This window comes from Nicotiana sylvestris, chromosome 11 (assembly GCF_000393655.2).
Source record: "Nicotiana sylvestris chromosome 11, ASM39365v2, whole genome shotgun sequence".
Classification (NCBI taxonomy): domain Eukaryota; kingdom Viridiplantae; phylum Streptophyta; class Magnoliopsida; order Solanales; family Solanaceae; genus Nicotiana; species Nicotiana sylvestris.
The window spans coordinates 3,894,445-3,914,014 of record NC_091067.1 but is presented as its reverse complement, the minus strand read 5'-3'; the positions used below and the strand labels follow the sequence as shown (position 1 = coordinate 3,914,014).

The 19,570-nt window shown below is 35.5% G+C and overlaps 1 protein-coding gene across 1 annotated transcript; it reads left to right on the top strand.

Annotated features, from left to right (window-relative positions):
* Positions 1–9,014: 9,014 nt before the first annotated feature.
* LOC104238356 (tetraspanin-8-like) lies at positions 9,015–12,921 on the top strand. Its single transcript, XM_009792690.2, has 2 exons — positions 9,015–9,640; positions 12,320–12,921. The coding sequence occupies exons 1-2, from the start codon at positions 9,143–9,145 to the stop codon at positions 12,620–12,622; spliced, it is 801 nt and encodes a 266-aa protein (XP_009790992.1). The 5' UTR covers positions 9,015–9,142; the 3' UTR covers positions 12,623–12,921.
* Positions 12,922–19,570: the final 6,649 nt, after the last annotated feature.

The window sequence follows — 19,570 nt, the reverse complement described above, 5'->3', positions numbered from 1 at the left end:
CTTCCCGTTAACAAAACTCGCCAAAAACCTTGAACACCAGCTGATGTTCTCTTCGTCTTCCTCCTCCAGCAGCTCGCCTGAAAAACGAGCTCCAGCCGAAAACCAGAACACACCATCAACAACCACCAACGAGTCCAGCCGTGAATCCCGTTCGTGAATCCCAGTTTACTGCCTTGCAAAAGTTTCTGAAGCATCCCTTTCTTCTACTGGATAGCAGTTGCTTTGAGTTTCGATGTAGAGTTTTCCGGCGCCAATTTGAGGTTCCGGTTCGTAGTTTTGGCATTTCAGTCCGCCGATCGTGGCTCTGTTTGGTATGACGAGTGATATTGTAAATCTCCAACTTTGTTTATCAACATAGAGCTATTTTGAATTCATTTCTAGATCCATCAAGGACAATGTGTTCTCTCAAGTGCAAACGTTTTGCTGCTTCTAACTCCTTGGAATGGGAAACAATTCATTTTTTTTATCTAAAAGAAATCTGAGTGTTTTTGAATCTATTAATTAATTCATAAAGTGGTTTCATGGAATTGAAGAAATCAAACAGGGTTTCGTGGGCTATTGGACTTAATCTTTGTCAGCGTAAACAATGATTAAAGTGTGGGTTTGAATCCGTGTTTGTTGAGTTTCCGGTGCTAATTCGGATTCCGTCTGCGGTTCGACACAATTTGAGTGTTAACATTGAAACAACTGATTTTCCGGCTATATCGAGGTCCAATTCTTTCATTCTCTCTTTGTTTTATTCGAGCTTAATGTTAATTATTTGTTTGGTGATGTGATCCCGTTGTTTCTGTAATTGTTCTCCGTAGTTTTGAATTTGCTCGCTCGGTTATCTGCTCGTGTTTACTCGAATTGGTTATAGCTGAACATGATTTTGTCACAGTATAGAAATTGGATTGCTGAACTACGTCACATTAGATTAAATGGGCTCGGGTGTGCATTTCATGTGACCCTACCATAATTTTGAATAATAATAATGAAATAAACATGTTTAAAATCCGGGTGTGCATTTCATGTGACCCGATTCTAATTTTCAATAAGGTTAAGTGTGAGCACGTGATTTTTGCCCTATATGAATTATTCCAACAAATTCAAAACAAAATAATTTCTTTCAGTGTTTGCAATTTTGTTGGATTTCGTGGCATTTTCTGTTAATTATTTGCATTTGTCTGTGCACGTTTATTTTATTTAATTCATGAAAAATACAAAAAATATGTTGCATCTGCATTTAGGATTTAATTTTATATTTTTAGATTAATTAGAAAATTAGTTTGTTTTATAAAAAATGAAAATCACAAAAAATAATTCATTTTGCATTTTTACTTTTTAATTTTGAATTGTATAATTTTTCTTTAAATTTAGGATTTAATTAATTATTGTAAATACCATGATGAGTGATTAATCTAATTGGGTAGGTTAATTTATCTTAAAAAATTATTATTATTTAATTTAGGGTTTATTTTAATTTTGAAAAGAAAAGAATTTTGGAAATTGAAAAGGAAAAGAAAGAAAAGAAAGGAAATCTAAATCTGGGCCAAAACCAATCCAAATTTCCCCAGCCCAAACGAAAACTACCCAATACCGGCCCAAACCACCCTAACCCGGTCCGGCTTCCCCCCAAAACTAAACGACGTCGTTTCAATAAGTATTGATCTGAGCCGTTGATCTCCCCTTGATCGAACGGCTCAGAACTGAAGCCCCAGGGGTATTTAAGTGTCCGAAACCTTTCCCCCTCCTCAGAACCCCTTCTGCTCACCACCCCCACCAAAAACACCCCGAAACCCTAGCTAAGCCGCCCCCAAATCCCCGGCCTCCGGTGGCGGCGCCACCTCCAAACGCCACCAAAATCACACCACCGAACCACCCTGACTCCCTCGTTCCGAATCCCCACTCTATTTCCCTCGAATTTAGCCCGATATTCTCGAATATTAGATCAGAAGATGAACCATAAAATCCCCAGGTCTCAAATCAAGGTTTCATTGCAGATTTTAAGGCTCAGTTCGACTTTAATCGCGTGTTTTTGACAAAGAACATGCGATTAATCTCAGATTGGGCCGAAAATTGGAGATTTCGAAGAGTAAATGCTATTTCTTATTTGTCCAAGATCCCTAGGTATTCTTCTTTCCCCTTTGGTATTTTGTTTCCCCATCCTCACCTTCTTCTACTGTTTCTCTTATTTTCTGATTTTTATTCTGTTTCTTTTTCTTCTTTATCTTCCGTACCTGCATGTTAGATTTAGGATGTGTGTGATTGTAAGTTGGGTCTTGTGTTCGAGTTCGGATAGTTTGAATTTGCATTGTCTTTTGGGCTTAACTTTGTTCCGAGTCTTCAGGGTCTTAATTTGAACGTTTGAGTTTCGGGGTTTTTCTTAGTATTGATTGAATTCACAAGATTAAAAAGCCTAATGGAGAATTGAACAAGATTTTTAGTAGACCTATCGAGTTGGGTCAACTTGACCCAATTAGCTTGACCAATTGACCCGGGTGGTTCTGGGATAGTTTCAGAGTCTTTAAAGGGTAGTCTAGGGAATTTGCCTAAGGGAATCTTGCTATAACAGACTAGGAAGCTTCTAGGAAGCTAGGGAAGGGGTTTGTTCTGATTTTTTGTTTTTTTAAAGGGTATCTGAGCTATAATAAAAATGAAAAAGAGGGCAAAGTGCAAAACGAAGCCTGCCCTAATAGCTTGCCTATAAGGCAGCTTTTCTTGCCTTTCAAGGCAGACCCAAGGGCTAAAAAAAAGAAAAAAGCTCAGAAAAATACAAAAATGCCAGAAAGTTTACTGTTTCATTGTGTCTTCTGTTAATTTCTGCAATTTTCCTGGTGGTGCAACAAGTTCTAAAATCAGCTTGGCTGAAGTTCTGCCTGGTCCATTGTTTGGGTTGAATGAGTTTCTGGATGTTTACTTCAAATTCTGGGTTTGAAATTTAATTTTAGAGCAGTTGGTTGGTTCTGTTGATTGGGTTTTGCTGCTGACCTTTGCTCTTGCTACTGCTATTTGCTGATCTTATTACCTCTCTCTTATTTGTGCTCTCAGGTATTTCCTTATCCCCTTTGCTAACAAATGAAGTGCCACAAGTTGGAGCCAGACTGAATTTGTATGCAGATTTGGATGTTCAAATTGGAATTCGAATAGAAATCTTGTTTAGATATTAGATTCTATTAGCTTCTGCTGTTTATACCTTTGTGTTCTTGTTATAATTCATGTGTTAAGCTATGTATGTATAGTTTGCTTGGTTTTAACTGTAGCCAATTGATGTTTCTGTACAGTTTACGCCTCAGTTTAAAAGGTATTATTTTTGATTGCTGTATAAGGTTCTTATCCATGCCCCCAACTCGTTTTCTTCCCTCCTCAATGGTCGAAAAGGGTATGAGCAAGGTCATTGTTAGATTTTGGCTTCAGGGATTCGATCCTGAAGTCCTTGCCTGTAGCCAGCGTTGCCAAAATATTTGGGTCGTTGGGCCTGAATATTATTGGAGTCTCTTAAATCCAAAAGAGTTCCCCTACGTTGAGGCAGATTTGTTTCTCAGAAGTTTGGGCCTGTTTAATTCAGGCCCTTCCGCTAACAAAATGGTTCAATGAAGCCTTGTTGATTGGAAGGGATTTGTCAAGTACTTTAGTGTTAAATAATTAGGGTCTTGAAAAGGAAATTTGAGGCAAGCCATAATTAGACACTTAGTAACAAATGACTCTTGTGTTAATTTCATAATGTAGATGTAAAATAACAAATGTTCGTAGAGAAACCTTTAGGGCCGTTTAAAATACTATCGTGATTGTGGACACGTTCGCGTGATACAGTTATGATTTCTTTAAAAATAAATCGGAGTATACGTTTGCGTAACTTCGGCTAAACTTTCTTAATAATACAAAATGTTATTAATTATGGACACGTTCGCGTGACATGATTTTTGACGCGCCAAAGGGAAAGAGTATACGTACGCATAACTCAATTCTTTAACTACGAATAATCAAGTGATTTAAAAGCAGTAATAGATAAAAGCACATAGGATCTAAAGTCAGTAATTAAACAATTTTAATAAGCCAAGTATGATCAAAGCGACCGTGCTGGAACCACGGAACTCGGGAATGCCTAACACCTTCTCCCGGGTTAACAGAATTCCTTACCCGGATTTCTGTGTTCGGAGGCTGTAGAACAGAGTCAACTTCCTCGATTCGGGATTTTAAACCGGTGATTTGGGCCACCCTAAATTATCCCAAGTGGTGACTTTGATTTTTAATAAATAAACGATCCCGTTTCGATTGTCCTTTAATTGGAAAAACTCTTTTGTATTTATACCCTTTACGGGGTGTGGTAAAAAGGAGGTGTGACATTAAGTAGAACGTGTCGTGAACCGCGGGTGCATTTTATGTAGCGTGGCTTACAATGTGTTTTAAATAACCTTGAATTTTTCTGAAATATTAAAAGCGGTTTTAAAGTTAAAATTGCACATAGGTTCAAAAATGTTTTAAATCAGATAATTATGCTTGTTATAATAGTTAAGCGACTATGCTAGAACCACGGAACCCGGGAATGCCTAACACCTTCTCCCCTGTTAACAGAATTCCTTACCTGAATTTCTGGTTCGCGGACTGTAATACAGAGTCAATCCCTTTCCTCGATTCGGGATTTGAACCGGTGACTTGGGACACCATAAATCTCCCAAGTGTCGACTCTAAATCTTTTAATAATAAATCTCGTTTCGATTGTCCTTTAATTGGAAAAACTTCCTTATACCTTACGGGGTGTAGGAAAAAGGAGGTGTGACAAAGTTCAACCCACCCAACTCTTATTAGGCTTTACTTAATATGTGTTGTTTTTTCATGAATTGTATAATTACTAAAAAAGATTTTTTTTATTTTGTTATGGTCATATATAACAAATCAAACAATATAAAATTATTTCTAAGATATTTTGACAAAGTTACTAATGGATCAATTTAGGCTAAAAATTTGCCCCACTTTAAATGGGTGAGTCAATAATCAGCCCAACCTCGAACGGATTGGGCGAATAATTTGGGCTTGGCAAATTTGACAGCCCTAATTGAGACAAACAAGTCTCTCTTCAGTAATCCTAAAGGAGAAGTTTACATCAAACTGCATGAGTTTACTAGGCTGCAATAAATATGTCAAAGAGTGAAAAACTTGGAAGACAACAATATAATTTTTCTTTCTAGTTTCCTTTGTTGAAAGAAATTGATATATAGGAGTTCAAACTTCAAAGATATTACTAGATTAATTAACACAAAAATTTATTCTTTTGCAATGTTCGATTTTTAATTAATCAAAGTTAAAAAGAATCGATATGTAATCTAGGGATTAATTTATTGCCCTAATCTTTTAAATAAGGTATTCCTTGATACATTCCTTCTTATATTCACTTTTTTGTTTAATTAAATAGGTCTTAACTTAGGTCTAATTAAGTATTATATACATTATACACTACCATACATCTTTCTTCTCCTTGCTGTCTTGGTCAAATCTAAGATAATAAATGAATAATTAAAGAATCATATACAAGTGTACTTTTGTCCATTAATCCAAGCCAAGTCCAGGTCAAAGTCTATGAGGAAAAATAAACAAGGAATTAGGTTTATCTAGGCTGTGTTGTCCATGTGATATGCCTTAGGTAATGTAATTATAGTCAAATTTCTCTATAATAATCATCCGCTATAACAATACTTTATTATAATAGCCAAGTTTTTTAGAATTAACTTTTCATGTTATGTTATAATATATGTTCTCTACTCACTATATCAACAAAAAAATATTAGAACAAACGAGACAATTATAAAAAAGTTCAACTGTGTCTGTACTAATGATGCATAATCTTTTTGGCCGTCAACGGACAAAAGCCTTTCATTTTTATTATTTCTCTTTTATGCTTCAATCAGGCTTATATACGCATTTGAATAATACCAATCGAGACAGCTTTTTCAGCGACTGGACTATGAAATTAGGTGCAACTAGAAAACGATAACATAGAATAATAATAAATATTAATAGTCCTATATATTCTAAAATTTTTATAATTATATAGGTAGAATTCCAATTTACCATAATTTTTAAAAAAATTAAGAAAACAGATCAATATTAATTTTTTCTTAATCAAATCAAAGATAGGATAATGAGTCAAAATCAAATGAGAAAAGGAAGATATATTCCATAAATGAAAGACTGGTTTTTTAAGAACATTCCAAGCAAGTTCATCAGATTCTTTATTCATATCCTATCCAAATACACACACAAAATGTCACATTTTACACGTTACACGGACTATACCAAATCAGGTCAACTTCAATAGAAATAGAAACTTGATAAATATTCGAATTGACTATGTCTACGTGTAGTCTATGGATTTTTGTTATATTCATATAAAATTAGAAAATATTTCTTCTATGTGACATGTTCAAGTAATTTACGTAATAACTAAAAATTATTTGGAACTTTCAAGAGTCTTTCCCCACTAGAGAAAAGGCACTAATGTAAAATAAAATCTTTTCACATTTGGAACTTGCTTTAGTAATAGAATATTAGTTTGTAGGACCATTTAGAATGGTTGATATTTAATTCAAAAATAGTTTCAGGAATAAACAATTAGATTTTATTTATAACGAGGTCACTAGTAATCGGTTCAAATCGAAATTCCCATCGAATGAATTGTAGAATCAAGTTAATAGTGCTGTGAATAAATCAATAAAATTAAGCAAATAAAAGATAAGAAAGACCTTATTGATTGTTGTTGTGAACCACAATGCTTGCAAAAAAAAAAAAAAAAAAAAAAGCGAGAAATATTGCCTAGCAATAGTACAATAGTTCTAAGTAACAACTTGTTTAGATTGTTGTTACATGCCGTTTCATAATGTATTGTATTGTATTGTCTTATGAATACAACGTTTGAATAGATTGTATCTTTTGTCGTCATTTTATTATGTCACATACCAACAATATAAAAAATAAAACTTGCAATATTACTAAGAAAAAATAGAATATGGAGTAAAATTATTATATAAAAGAGTAGGGTAAAAGATAAAAATATAATTATTTAATAATAAAAAAGGGCAAGATGAGATAAAAAAGAAAGGTAGCGACGCCACAACACCAAATCTATCGTTCCAAAAAATGACACTTCTCGTTGTTATATACGGTTTAAAATAATGATACGATACAATACAATAGGTATAACCATCCAAACAAGATGTAAAGAGTGAATTTAGTAAATTGTGAATGAACATACAAGTAAACTGAACGGGGGGTATTTATAGCCTAAATCTAACGGTTCACATGATCATTCCCCTTTTTGCACTTTGCTCCAAGAAGTTAGTTACTGCCGAGATACTCGCCAGTTGTGGGCGGCAAATCAGAGTAATGGGCATGGTGAATCCCTTGCGTTATAGGGGCGGTTGAGAACCAAGTCAAGTTCCGGGTCATAACTTCATTAATTAGTATGTCCCGGCAGTGGCGGAGGCAGGATCTCCACGAAGGAGGTTCCAAAAATTTTTTTTGTAGCTAGTGGGAATTTAACCCATGACCTTATGTAGATTTTGAACTCCCTTGACCACTAAAATACACTTTTAGATTGTGTTAAGGGTGTTCAAAACTTAATATATAGAGATAAAAAATAGATTTTGCCTTATATATAGAGTGTAATTTTTCGGCGAAGGGTGTTCGGATGAACACCCTTGCGCCCCCTAAATCCGCCCCTGGTCCCCGGAACTATCTTTGGGGTGTTTCATCGAGACACATCGCTATTTTTCCGAGGAGGAGTTACCGAATCATATGTACTTCCTGTGAAGATCAAATTCTGCTGCTATCCTGCTCTTGCTCCCGGGGCAAAACTTATTCCAAATGATATCATGTCATCATGCGATCCATCCACGTGTCACAAAACATCACTATCAAAACTAGGGCTGTCAAATTTGGCCAAGCCCAAATGACCTGCCCAACCCATCCAAGGTTGGGTTGATTATTGATTCGCCCATTTATTGTACTCAACCCCATCTTAACCCAAACATCTCAACCCATTTAGGTTGATTTTTATCTCAAATTAATTCATGAGTATCTTTGCCAAAATATCTTAAAAAATAATTTTTTTGTTTGTTTGATATGTTATATATGACCATAACAAAATAAAAAGTCTTATTTAGTAATTATACAATTCATATGAAAACAACATATATTAATTAAAGCTTAATAAGAGTTAGACGGGTTGGGCTATGACCCAAATTTAGCACATCTTGACCCAACCCAAGTAACTTTTGGCAGGCAATGACACATTCATTTATCGACTCAACCCATTTTTGACCCGCACAAAAGGTTGAAATTCAAAAATAACCAGATTTACAACTGATCGTTTCAAAATAGCTCAGTTTCAAAAGTAATAGAAATTTAGCCACTTTTCATGTAAAGATAAATCTGAGCGAAAACACTGTTCAAAACCCAAAAAATACGCCAGTATATTATGTTGGAGTTCCAGCATAAGTATACTTGAACTCCAACATATTATACTGGAGTTCCAGGATAAGTATGTTGGAACTCCAGTATAATATGATGGAGTTCCAGCATAAGTACACTAGAACTCCAGCATAATATACTGAAGTTCCAACAAGTATACCGGTCCAGCATAATATACTGAAGTTTGGAGCACCGGTGCTCCACTTTTCAGTATATTATACTGGAGCCAACAAAGTATACCGGTCCAGCATAATATGCTGGATCGGTCTCTGTTACAACAAAATAATGGTTATTTTTCATTGACTTGATAAACGTTAGCTATTTTTGAATAATCAATCCGAAAACTGATTATACCGTGCTATTTTCACCGCACAAAATCGACCCAAGCCGCCCATTCAGACACCCCCGCTCAAAACCAACCGGTAACATAAAAAAAAGTTGACCGTTACGTCTTTACAAATACTAATTCCCCACATTACCAGTACGTTTACTCCACGCTCCACACGTCTTCGTAAACTTCCAACTCCCTTCCTCTCTGTAACCAACGCGTTCTATATATATATATATATATATATATATATATATACACACACACACGCACTGCTTCAACCGCTCCATAACTTCACCACATTTACACCCATTTCCATTGATTTTTCTGCTTTTCTCATCTGGGTCTTATCTTAATTTTGTTCAAAAAATGGTGCGTTGTAGCAACAATTTAGTCGGAATTCTAAACATAGTAACATTTCTAATATCAATCCCAATTATAGCAGGAGGAGTATGGCTTTCACGTCAAGCAAACACAGAGTGCGAAAGATTTCTCGAAAAACCCATAATAGCATTAGGAGTTTTTATACTCTTAGTTTCACTCGCCGGTATAATCGGTTCTTGTTTTAGGGTTTCGTGGTTACTTTGGGTTTACTTACTCGTTATGTTTTTGTTGATTTTGCTTCTCTTTTGCTTTACGATTTTTGCGTTTGTTGTTACTAATAAAGGTGCTGGTGAAGTAATTTCGGGTAAAGGATATAAGGAGTATAGATTTGGGGATTATTCTAATTGGTTGCAGAAAAGAGTTGATAATCATTGGAGTAGGATTCATAGTTGTTTACAGGATAGTAAGATTTGTCAAAGTTTGATTGAGGGATCGAATACTAAAGCTGATGATTTTTTCAAGAAACATCTTTCTGCTCTTCAGGTATATTTACTTTAATTTTTTTTAATTTTTATATTTAATCTGGTTTTTGTTGTATATACTTGATTGTTTTAGTCCAAATTGTCAGTTTTTTGTATGTGTGTATATTTGTGTATGTGTAATCTGGTGTAGTTTTTGGTCTAGATCTAGATGGAAGAGGATATGATACTCAAACTCCTTAAAAATATTTCTGGGCACGTGTCAGATCGTCCAAAATTAGTATATTTTTGGAGGATCGGACACGGGTGTGATGACATTTTTAGATAGTTCGAGCAACATAGGTTCTTGGTTTTGCTTGTCTGAAATCTTGTTATGTTTGTGAATTTGGTGGGGGGGGGGGGTTGTGAGTCCATTCGAACCCCCTTCGCTAGAAAATAGCACTGTATATCATGATGGAAGAGGCTATGTTGCTCGAATTACTCAAAAATGCTTCTAGGTGCGTGTTAGATCATCCAAATTAGTGTATTTTTCGAGGATCCGATACGGGTGCAGCATTTTTAGAGAGTTCGAGCAACATAAACTTTTGGTTTTGCTTGTGTGAAAAATGATTTTTGGTTATTATCAGTTTGAGGGTTCTGGTCAGTTCATACAAATGGATATTTTCATGTTTTTTCACAACTTTTTGTGGTTTATTTGACTATGGAAGGACTTGCTTTTTGGTAGTTGACCTAGTTTGGGGTTTGTTAAGAATTGAGGGGTTTTTAGGTCATGCAAACTACTTTTGTTCTGCTGCTTAATGAGCTATTGTATCTATTCTCTAGTTAGTTATGAACTTTTTTTGCTTTTACTTTCTATAAAGTTTAAAGCTTTAGGACTTTTACTCTATTGGTTTGGTGGTAGTGGTTATAGTGAGGCTTTTTGTCTAAAGCGCTATACCTTTACAATCATCTAAATCCTTATGCTGAAAAGTTTGATAAGCCTGCCCTTTTATTCTAGATCTGGATGTAAGATGCCATTTTTGGCAATGATGTTCGAACTCTTCAAAAATATTTATGGGTGCATGTCAATCGTCCAAAATTAATGCATTTTTGGAGAATCTGATACGGGTGCGGTAATATTTTTAAAGAGTTTGAGCAACATAGGTTTTTGGTTTTGTTTGTGAATTTGGGGGTTTTGGTCAGTCCATTCGAACCCCTTCACTGGAAAATTGCACTGTATATATAATACTATCAAAAAAAGTTTTTATTTTTATTTTTTTATGTATATACAGTAGATGTTTAGTTCTATTGAAAACAACCTCTCTACCTTCATCGGGTAGGGGTAAGGTCTGCGTACACACTACCCTTCCCAGGCCCCACCTATGAGAATATATTGGGTTGGTTGCTTAGATGTTGAGTTTCCTTAGTGAAAATCCTACCTGCCACTATGCAAAAGGATTTGTTCAAGCTTTTTCCAAAATTTCACAATTGTTTTGTTTTTTTGATTGACTATTGAAGGACTTACTTTTTGGTAGTTGACCTATACTTGACTGAGTTTGGGTTTTGCTTAAGAAATTGAGGGTTTGTGTTAGGTCATGCAAACTACTACTTTTGTTCATACTTCTTGCTATGTTGATTAATGATCTATAGGAAAACATAGAATTACATGATAAATTTATCTCTAGTTAGTTATGAAATTTTTTGTTTAACTTTATGTAAAGTTGAAAGGTGTTAGGATTTTGACTCTATTGGTAATGGCTATAATTGCACTTTTTGTCTAAAAGGTTACACCTTTAAAATCATCTAAAGTTGGTTTGGTGAAAATGTTGATAAGCCCTTTTTTTCCAGACAGTGCTTTGTTTTGACTCTACTTGTAGTGTCAAAAAAGTTGGGCCTTTATTAAAAAGGTGTACATACCTTTAAATATTCATTTCTAGATGTGGTTGTTGAGTTAAAGAGTTGTTCCTTTTTGTTTCCCAAAAGAAAAAATTTGAAGATGTTGTCTTAAAGGTTGAGGCCTTTTGTTTAAAGGAAAACACCTTAAAGCATTCATCTTATTTAGGCTGCCACATTTTGGAAAGTTCTACTATGCAAATAGATAAAAAAGGAGTACTTTTGCTGTACATGTATATAAATCTTTGAATACCCTGACGTTATGTTGCTCGAACTCTTCAAAATTGCTTCTGGGTGCATGTCAGATCGTCCCAAATTGGTGTATTTTTGGAGGATCTGACCCGGATGCTGCAACATTTTGAATGTTCTACTAATGCAAATAGAGAAAAAAGGAGTGCTTTTGTGGTACATGTATATGAATTTTTGAATGCTCTTGACATTAGAGAAGTACATGTTCAAATCTGAGGTGTGTCATTTTTAAATCTGTTTGTTAGAATTTCTATCTCCGCCACTGTTAGGCTGTTGGTTGTAAAAATTATCGTCAATCCTTTTGCCTTTTCTTGTGGATGGGCTCTTATAGCACTAATTTCTTTTGCTAGTTTCTACTAGTAGTAGTTGCTCTTATTCTATCAAAATAATTCTGTAATTGTATCTAGTGTTCAACTTGCACATGTTAGTTGCCTTTTCTTCCCTTTGAATTTATTTCAGATAGTCTACTTATTATATTTCGAACTGAGTTGGCTTAATTGGATCGACATGGACAAAGAGGATTCATATAGCTGACTCTAACTTGCATGAGATTGAGTTATAGTAATCGTTGTCGTTGTTGTAGTCTTATGATATGTCTCTGACACGATTAAATTTCTTGTAGTCTGGTTGCTGCAAGCCATCAAATGACTGCAACTTCGAGTACGTGAGCCCAACAAACTGGACTAGGACACCAAGCTCATCCCTTGACAATCCAGACTGTACTGCATGGAGCAACGATCCGAAAATCTTGTGCTATGGCTGCCAATCCTGCAAAGCCGGGCTACTAGACAACCTCAAGAGTGACTGGAAGAGGGTGGCTGTACTCAACATCATTTTCCTCGTCTTCCTCATCGTCGTCTACTCTATCGGATGTTGTGCCTTCAGGAACAACAGAGAGGACAATGCTTGGAAGCGTTACCCTTGATCCGTCCTGAGGAATGTACTTCTGCTAAGTTCTATTGATTTCTGTCAGCGTATTATGTAGAACTATAGATTGTTTAGTATGAATGAATGATCTTTCTTGTACAGAGTATTTCTTTTTCTAGAAAATTACTCTGGATTTGGATATATGTGAATTCCTATTATTCCCATAGAATTCTTATGTTTAGAAGTGATATTCTGACTGTTGGTTTTGGATGTAGAGTTTGCTTTCTTCTTGATTATGAGTATGTGAATTCTTGATTTCTCTTGGATATTTGAATGGTTGAGATATTTCATGTTCAATTTGCTGGCTTTATTGTGATTTGCCTTGCGCTTTATATATATATATAGAGAGAGAGAGAATTTCAATATAGTTTCCAGTATAATAGTATTTTTTCGGATTTTAAACAGTGTTTTCGTTCAAATTTATTTCGATTATTTCGTTCAAAGTGTCTAAATTTCGATTATTTTTGAAACTGTGACTATTTTTAAATTTCCCGCCCTAATATTTAATTTAGGAAGGTAGATGGACAGGCTTATTCTCTACATATTTATATTCTACTAGTATATAAATTTTTGAAGTGACTAAGCTAGCGTTTGGACATATATTTGATTGAAACTTGAAAAAAGAGTTTTTAAAGTTATGTGAAAAATAATATTTTAAAGTTAAAATTGTGATTGGACATGTATTATATCTGAAGAAAAGTTGAATTTTTGTGAGTGGAAGAAAAATTTTCATCCAAAAGATACCATAAACCAGGTTTTGGGAATTCGGGAATTTTTATAAAAAATTTCCCAAAACATGATCACATTTCATAAACAAACAACGTTTTTATTATTTTTGAAAAAATGAAACCAATCTCTATGGCCAAACAGGAGCTAAAACATTAATAAAGAACATAATATCTAAAGTAAATGTAATAACATGACTAATAGTCTAATACATAGGTATTCCCACTGTAAGCCTGCTCAATCTTATTTCACTTTGTTATTCTAAAGAATACATTTTCTTTCTAAGAATAACAGATTCTATTACGGTAATCAAGTACTGGGTCAAGAAATCTCTCTAACAATTGAAATAAAATAAATTTCGATGATACCAAAAAGGGAATCTTACGTCAATGTCTCAAATAAGTTTCTAACTTACTAACCTCTAGTCATTAATTATAAATTTATCAAAATTAGTTAATCATATATAAAAGTTGAAAACACAAATAAATAAGGTTTTTTCTATCTAAGAATCATACGCAAAGATCTTCTTTCATATTTTTAAGCGTGATCAACAACATTAGATGTAAGACGGAAAGAAAATTTCATAGATGAGGTAGCAAACAAGGTGATAAAATACAAAAATATATATATACATGATTCCAAGAATCTGAGCAAAAGAGGACCTTTTTCAATGTGTATGATTGAAATTCATTGAAAACATATAAATGCGTCAATATACAATTTTAAGGAATATTTGAGGTGATTTGGACTGATTTGGTATCAAAATTCATAGTTAAAATCGAGTTCAAAAAATTCTTCTGCGACACATGTATCAAACATGTATTACGCATATATCACACACATGTATACATGGGTATACATGCGATACACATTTGATACAAATATAATATATATGTGATACACAAATGATACACAGTGTGATAAACATATCATTTTTTCTCCATATTTTATCTTCTACTTCGAATTTTAATTCAAACCACCTCAAAGCTCCACTAAATCATCCTAAAACTAAAATTCAAACTCCTTAAGATATACCCAATCTATTCTAATAAAACACACTCAAAAAAAATTTTTAACCTTTTTTTGGCGGCAAATAGCTAATTAAAATATTTGCAATATTTGGCTAATATTATTAATATTTAATGAATAGATCAATTTTTATAATAAGCGACTTATAAATGGATATAACTGATAGTTTCCCTGCCAAAAAATCTCTTTACAATTGAAATAAAAAATTTAGTGAACTATACTTAGGAACAACAGACATGGCCAAGAACCATGGACGGTGACCAATATTTACTGTTTCGCTATGATTAACGTTGCTTTTTGGTGTTTCGGGTTCATTTATGCTGAATTTCTATTTTATGGCTCTAAAATGCAAAAAATTGAAAAGCAATCATGGTGAAGCGATGGCTATTGATCATTAAGTCGTTTTTATGGTCCCGCAAAATTTTAGGTGATTCGGAACCGGTCGCCTGTATTCATGCAGATGGTGTGGACATAGCACAAAAAAATCTGGAAATCGTGCTGAGTTCCTGTTTTATGGCCCTAAACTGCCAAAAAATGAGGAATGACCATGGCGAAATAATGACTATTATTCATTAGGTCATTTTTTATAGTCCCGCAAAATATTAGGCGATTCGAAGCCGGTCGCCCGAATGCTTACAGATGGTGGACCATAGCACACGAAAATTTGGGAATCGCGCTGAATTCATGTTTATTGGCCCTAAAAATGCTAAAAAAAATAAGAAACGGTCATGGTGAAATGATGACTATTATTGATTAGGTTATTTTATGATCCCGAAAAATTTTATACGATGCGGAGCTGGTCGCGTGAATTCATAGTCCACTTCATTGTTCCTTAGGTTGTTATTGATGGGGCCGCAAAATTTTAGGTGATTCGGGTCCGGTCGCCATAACCTATGCAGATGGCATGAGCTATAGCACAAAAAAATTTAGAAATCAGGCGGAATTATAGTTTTATGGCCCTTAAAGACCAAAAATGAGGAACGGTCACAACGAGGCGATGACTATTGTTCCTTAGGTCGTTTTTGATAGGCGGGCAAAATTTTAGAATTCAGATCAGGTCGCCTCGACTCATGCAGATGGCTTGGGCTAGCATACGAAAATCTGTAAATCGGGCTGAATTTCAATTTTATAGCCCTAAAATTGGAAAAAACAAAAAACATTCATTGCGAGGCGATAGCTATTATTTCTTAGGCCACTTTTGATGGCCTGATAAAAGTTTTTATACGGGTCCGATCGCCCGAAACCATACAGATGGCGTGGGCTATAACATACAAAAATCTGAGAATCGAGTGGAATTACAATTTTGTCACGTCCCAAACTGGAGGGCCATGACTAGCACCCGACCATACTTGTCGAGCACCAACGTACATTTTATCTAACTTTTTTTTTATTATCTTTCAGGGTTGACGAGATCAATATAAATGGTAAACATGGATCATGGACAACCAACAATAAAATATGATGGCATGAACATATATAGCAGGGGATGACCAGACAATCAAGAAACTACATATAAGGTACGAGCTACCACGCTACCATGAAAGACTATACAACAAAAACCAGCCGACAAGGCATACCAAACTATACATGAGTCGACACTTGTCTATGAGCCTCTAAATGAACATAAGTGCTGCAACATAGCCAGAACAGGGCCCCGACATACCCATAATGTTATAACAAAAATGCATACCAAGACCACGACAAGTCCGGAAAAGGGATCTCGCCAATCACTGCTGAATTGGACAACCTACTGTAGTGGGGGAGCTGCACCTGCCTATCTATTAGGGCCTGCAGCACGACATGCAACGTCCACAAATAAAAGGACGTCAGTACGAATAAAGTACTGAGTATGTAAGGCAGGGAACCATAAATACGAACAGTAATGTAAGCAGGGATAAAGAATATACAACTTGGAACATCTGAGTACCTCTGAGGGCTACTGACATGAAATGCATGATACATATGTATGTATACATAAACTTTTAAAACATATGCCTCTGTGGGCATCATCATCATCATATCGTACCCAGCCATAATAGGCTCGGTAAAAATGTACCCGGCCGTCATAAGGCTCGATAGAATCGTACTCGGCCACGTGCAGCTCGGTAAAACCCAACTGATCAGTGGTTGCACAATATGTGCCGTACCCGACCAACTATAGCGCGGCTCGGTAGAGTAAAATAGATACATATACATAATGCATGCTCGACTCATGGAATCACATTCTAAACCTTTCGGAGTGACGTAAGGTCGGTATCCTCTGTACACGTTATTAGGACCAACTCTTCATTACGAACCTTATAAGAATCAGGAAGTACCAACAACATTGATAACATAAGAATAAGAGAAGCAACATTAACATCAATCGTTCCATAAGAGGGAAAGCAATGTAAGTACTGCTAGCTTCTAAGAGTAGAGTATCTTTGGAAGCTCGTTCATTACATTATGTACAATCGGAGTCGTGCAAAAGAAGAAAAGGGATAGCCTCACATACCTTGTATATACTGCCCCAATCACAAGCTATGCAATTGTCACAACTCCTTAGTCTACAATAAGAGAAACGATACTATCGTTATCATTTAAGCGTCATAACTATTATGTATCGACCACAACCTATTTTACGTTGAAACGGACAGCACCTCCCCTATATATATGACTTCACACCATTCAAAAGCCCAAACAACATCAATAATAAATATATTGAGCCTCCCAAAATAGTCCACGCACAACCTAATTACATCATACATACGACGACTACCGTAGTCGCGTCAAACGACCTAGAAATGTTACGAATAACTATCAGCCCACAACCCTACATATATATGGTGTTTCTCCACACCCTTCCACCTCCAAAACTCCACAAAATAGTAGTAAAACACGCAGCCCAATAGCAACACAAAACAGTCCACAAAACAGTCTGCTACAAGTGAACAACTCGAACTCACTGCTTCCGATCACCGTCCTGTGAGTTCTTACATGTATAGAACGAATTACCATGAATTCACAGCAGAGAAAAATGTATGAAAGATGGCAGTAACTTACCTTACTTGTTGGATAACTCAGCCCTTCCCTTGGTTCTTCAAACTCTAGGTTTTACCTTCAAATAGAACTTGAAAGAGAGGGAAAATCGATTAGGGTTTGTGTGAGATTTTTGGGGAGGAGTTGCAGGGGTTAACTTTGGTTTTGAGGGTCTGAAAAATGGATGAAATAACTGAGTTCAAAACCCCTTAAAAGTCCTCTCTTGGCCGACTTAGGGCTTTTAATGTCCTATCATTTTGGCAAGTAGGGGATGCACTTACTTGTCATCTACCAATCTGCGCAGGCTTGCGAAAATATGAATATCTCTATACTCCAAGATCGTATTGACAAACAGTTTAATGCGTTGGAAACTAGACTCATAGATATTTAATTTGGTGGGTATATCACCCCATAATTCCTTGTAAATTAGGAGAAAAGCTTAGAAAAATTTAACCTAATGTTTAAGTAAAATTATGAACCTAAGTTGCGACAACGTTTGTCGACTTTTGTTACATAACTCGTTTGACTTCAAGATTTATGATACAGATATTATATGATTCAAATACCTTAATACATGACCTCTTGAGTGTATTAAGAACCTCTAGGTTTACCTGAAAATATGAGTTACAACATCCTTGATTCGTTTAACTTCTAAAACTTGTTAATCACCCTTATACACCCTTGTATCACTTAAGACCAATAAGATTAACTTCTTATTATCTCAAAGGTAATTCCTTCTTGGATTTATATTAACTAATATATGGCATGAACTAACGCGTGTGGATATGGGTTGTAACAAATTTTATGGCTACAAAATTCCAAAAATGAGGAACAACCTTGTCAAGGCGATGACTATTATTCCTTAGGTCTTTTTTGAAAGGCCGAAAACATTTTAGGCAATTCGGGTCCGGTCGTTCGGATCCATTATATCACACGAAAATTTGAGAATCGGCCTAAATTCCTATTTGTTGGCCCTAAAACGCAAACAAATGAGGAACAATTATGGCGACGCGATAACTATTGTTTCTTAGGTCATTTTTTATGGGCAGATAAAATTTTAGGCGATTCAGGTCCAGTCGCTCAGACCGATGCAGATTGCGTGGACATAGCACGCGAAAGTTTGGGAATCGCATAGAATTCTAATTTTATGGCCCTAAAATGCCAAAATAGAAGAACGAACCTGGCGAGGCGATGACTATTGTTCCTTGGATCGTTTTTGATATGCTGGCAAACTTTTAGCGAATTCGATTCCGGGCGCTAGGACCCATGCAGATGGCGTTAGCTATAACACACGAATATTTGAGAATCACGCTAAATTCTAATTTTATGGCCTTATAATACCAAAAAATAAGGAACGGTCATGGCGAGACGATGGTTATTGCTCCTTAGGTCGTCTTTGATAGGCCGGCAAATTTTAGGCGATGACTATTATTTCTTATGTCATTTTTGATAGCTGAAAAAATTTAAGGCAATTTGGGTATGGTCGCCGGGACCCATGCAGATGATGTGTGCTATAGCACACGAAAATTTGGGAATCGTGCGGAATTGTAGTTTTATAGCCCTTAAACACCAAAAAAACATGAACGATCGTGGTGAGCTAATGACTAGTCAATAGGTCCTTTTTATGGCCCGTAAATTTTTAGGAGATTTGGGGTCGGTCGCCCGAATTCTTGCAGATGGCGTGGACATTAGCACACGAAAAATAAAAAATTGTGTTGAATTCCTGTTTATGGCCCTAAAACGCTACAAATGAGGAACGATCATGGAGAAGCAATGATTATTGTTCATTAGCTCGTTTCTGATGGGAGCTTAAAATTTTAGGTAATTCGAGGCCATTCACCGAATTCATGAAGATCTTGTGGACTATATTACACGAAAATCTGGGAATCGTCCAATTCATATTTTATGTCCTTTAAACGCCAACAAAAATAAGGAACCGTCTTGGAGAAGTAATGATTATTTCTCATTAGTTCGTTTGTGATGGACCCACAAAATCTTTGACAATTCGGAGCCTGTCTCCCGAATTCATGAAGATGGCGTGGACATTAGCACATGAAAAATTAAAAATCGGGATGAATTAAAGTTTTATGGCCCTAAAATTCCAAAAACGATGATCAATCATGGAGAAACAATGACTATTGTTCATTAGGTCATTTATAATGGGCCTTCCAAA

Coding starts and splice junctions, on each gene's coding strand:
- LOC104238356 (XM_009792690.2), top strand. CDS start 9,143: ATGGTGCGTTGTAGCAACAATTTAGTCGGAATTCTAAACATAGTAACA. Junction 9,641..12,319: donor AACATCTTTCTGCTCTTCAG/GTATATTTACTT, acceptor AATTTCTTGTAG/TCTGGTTGCTGCAAGCCATC.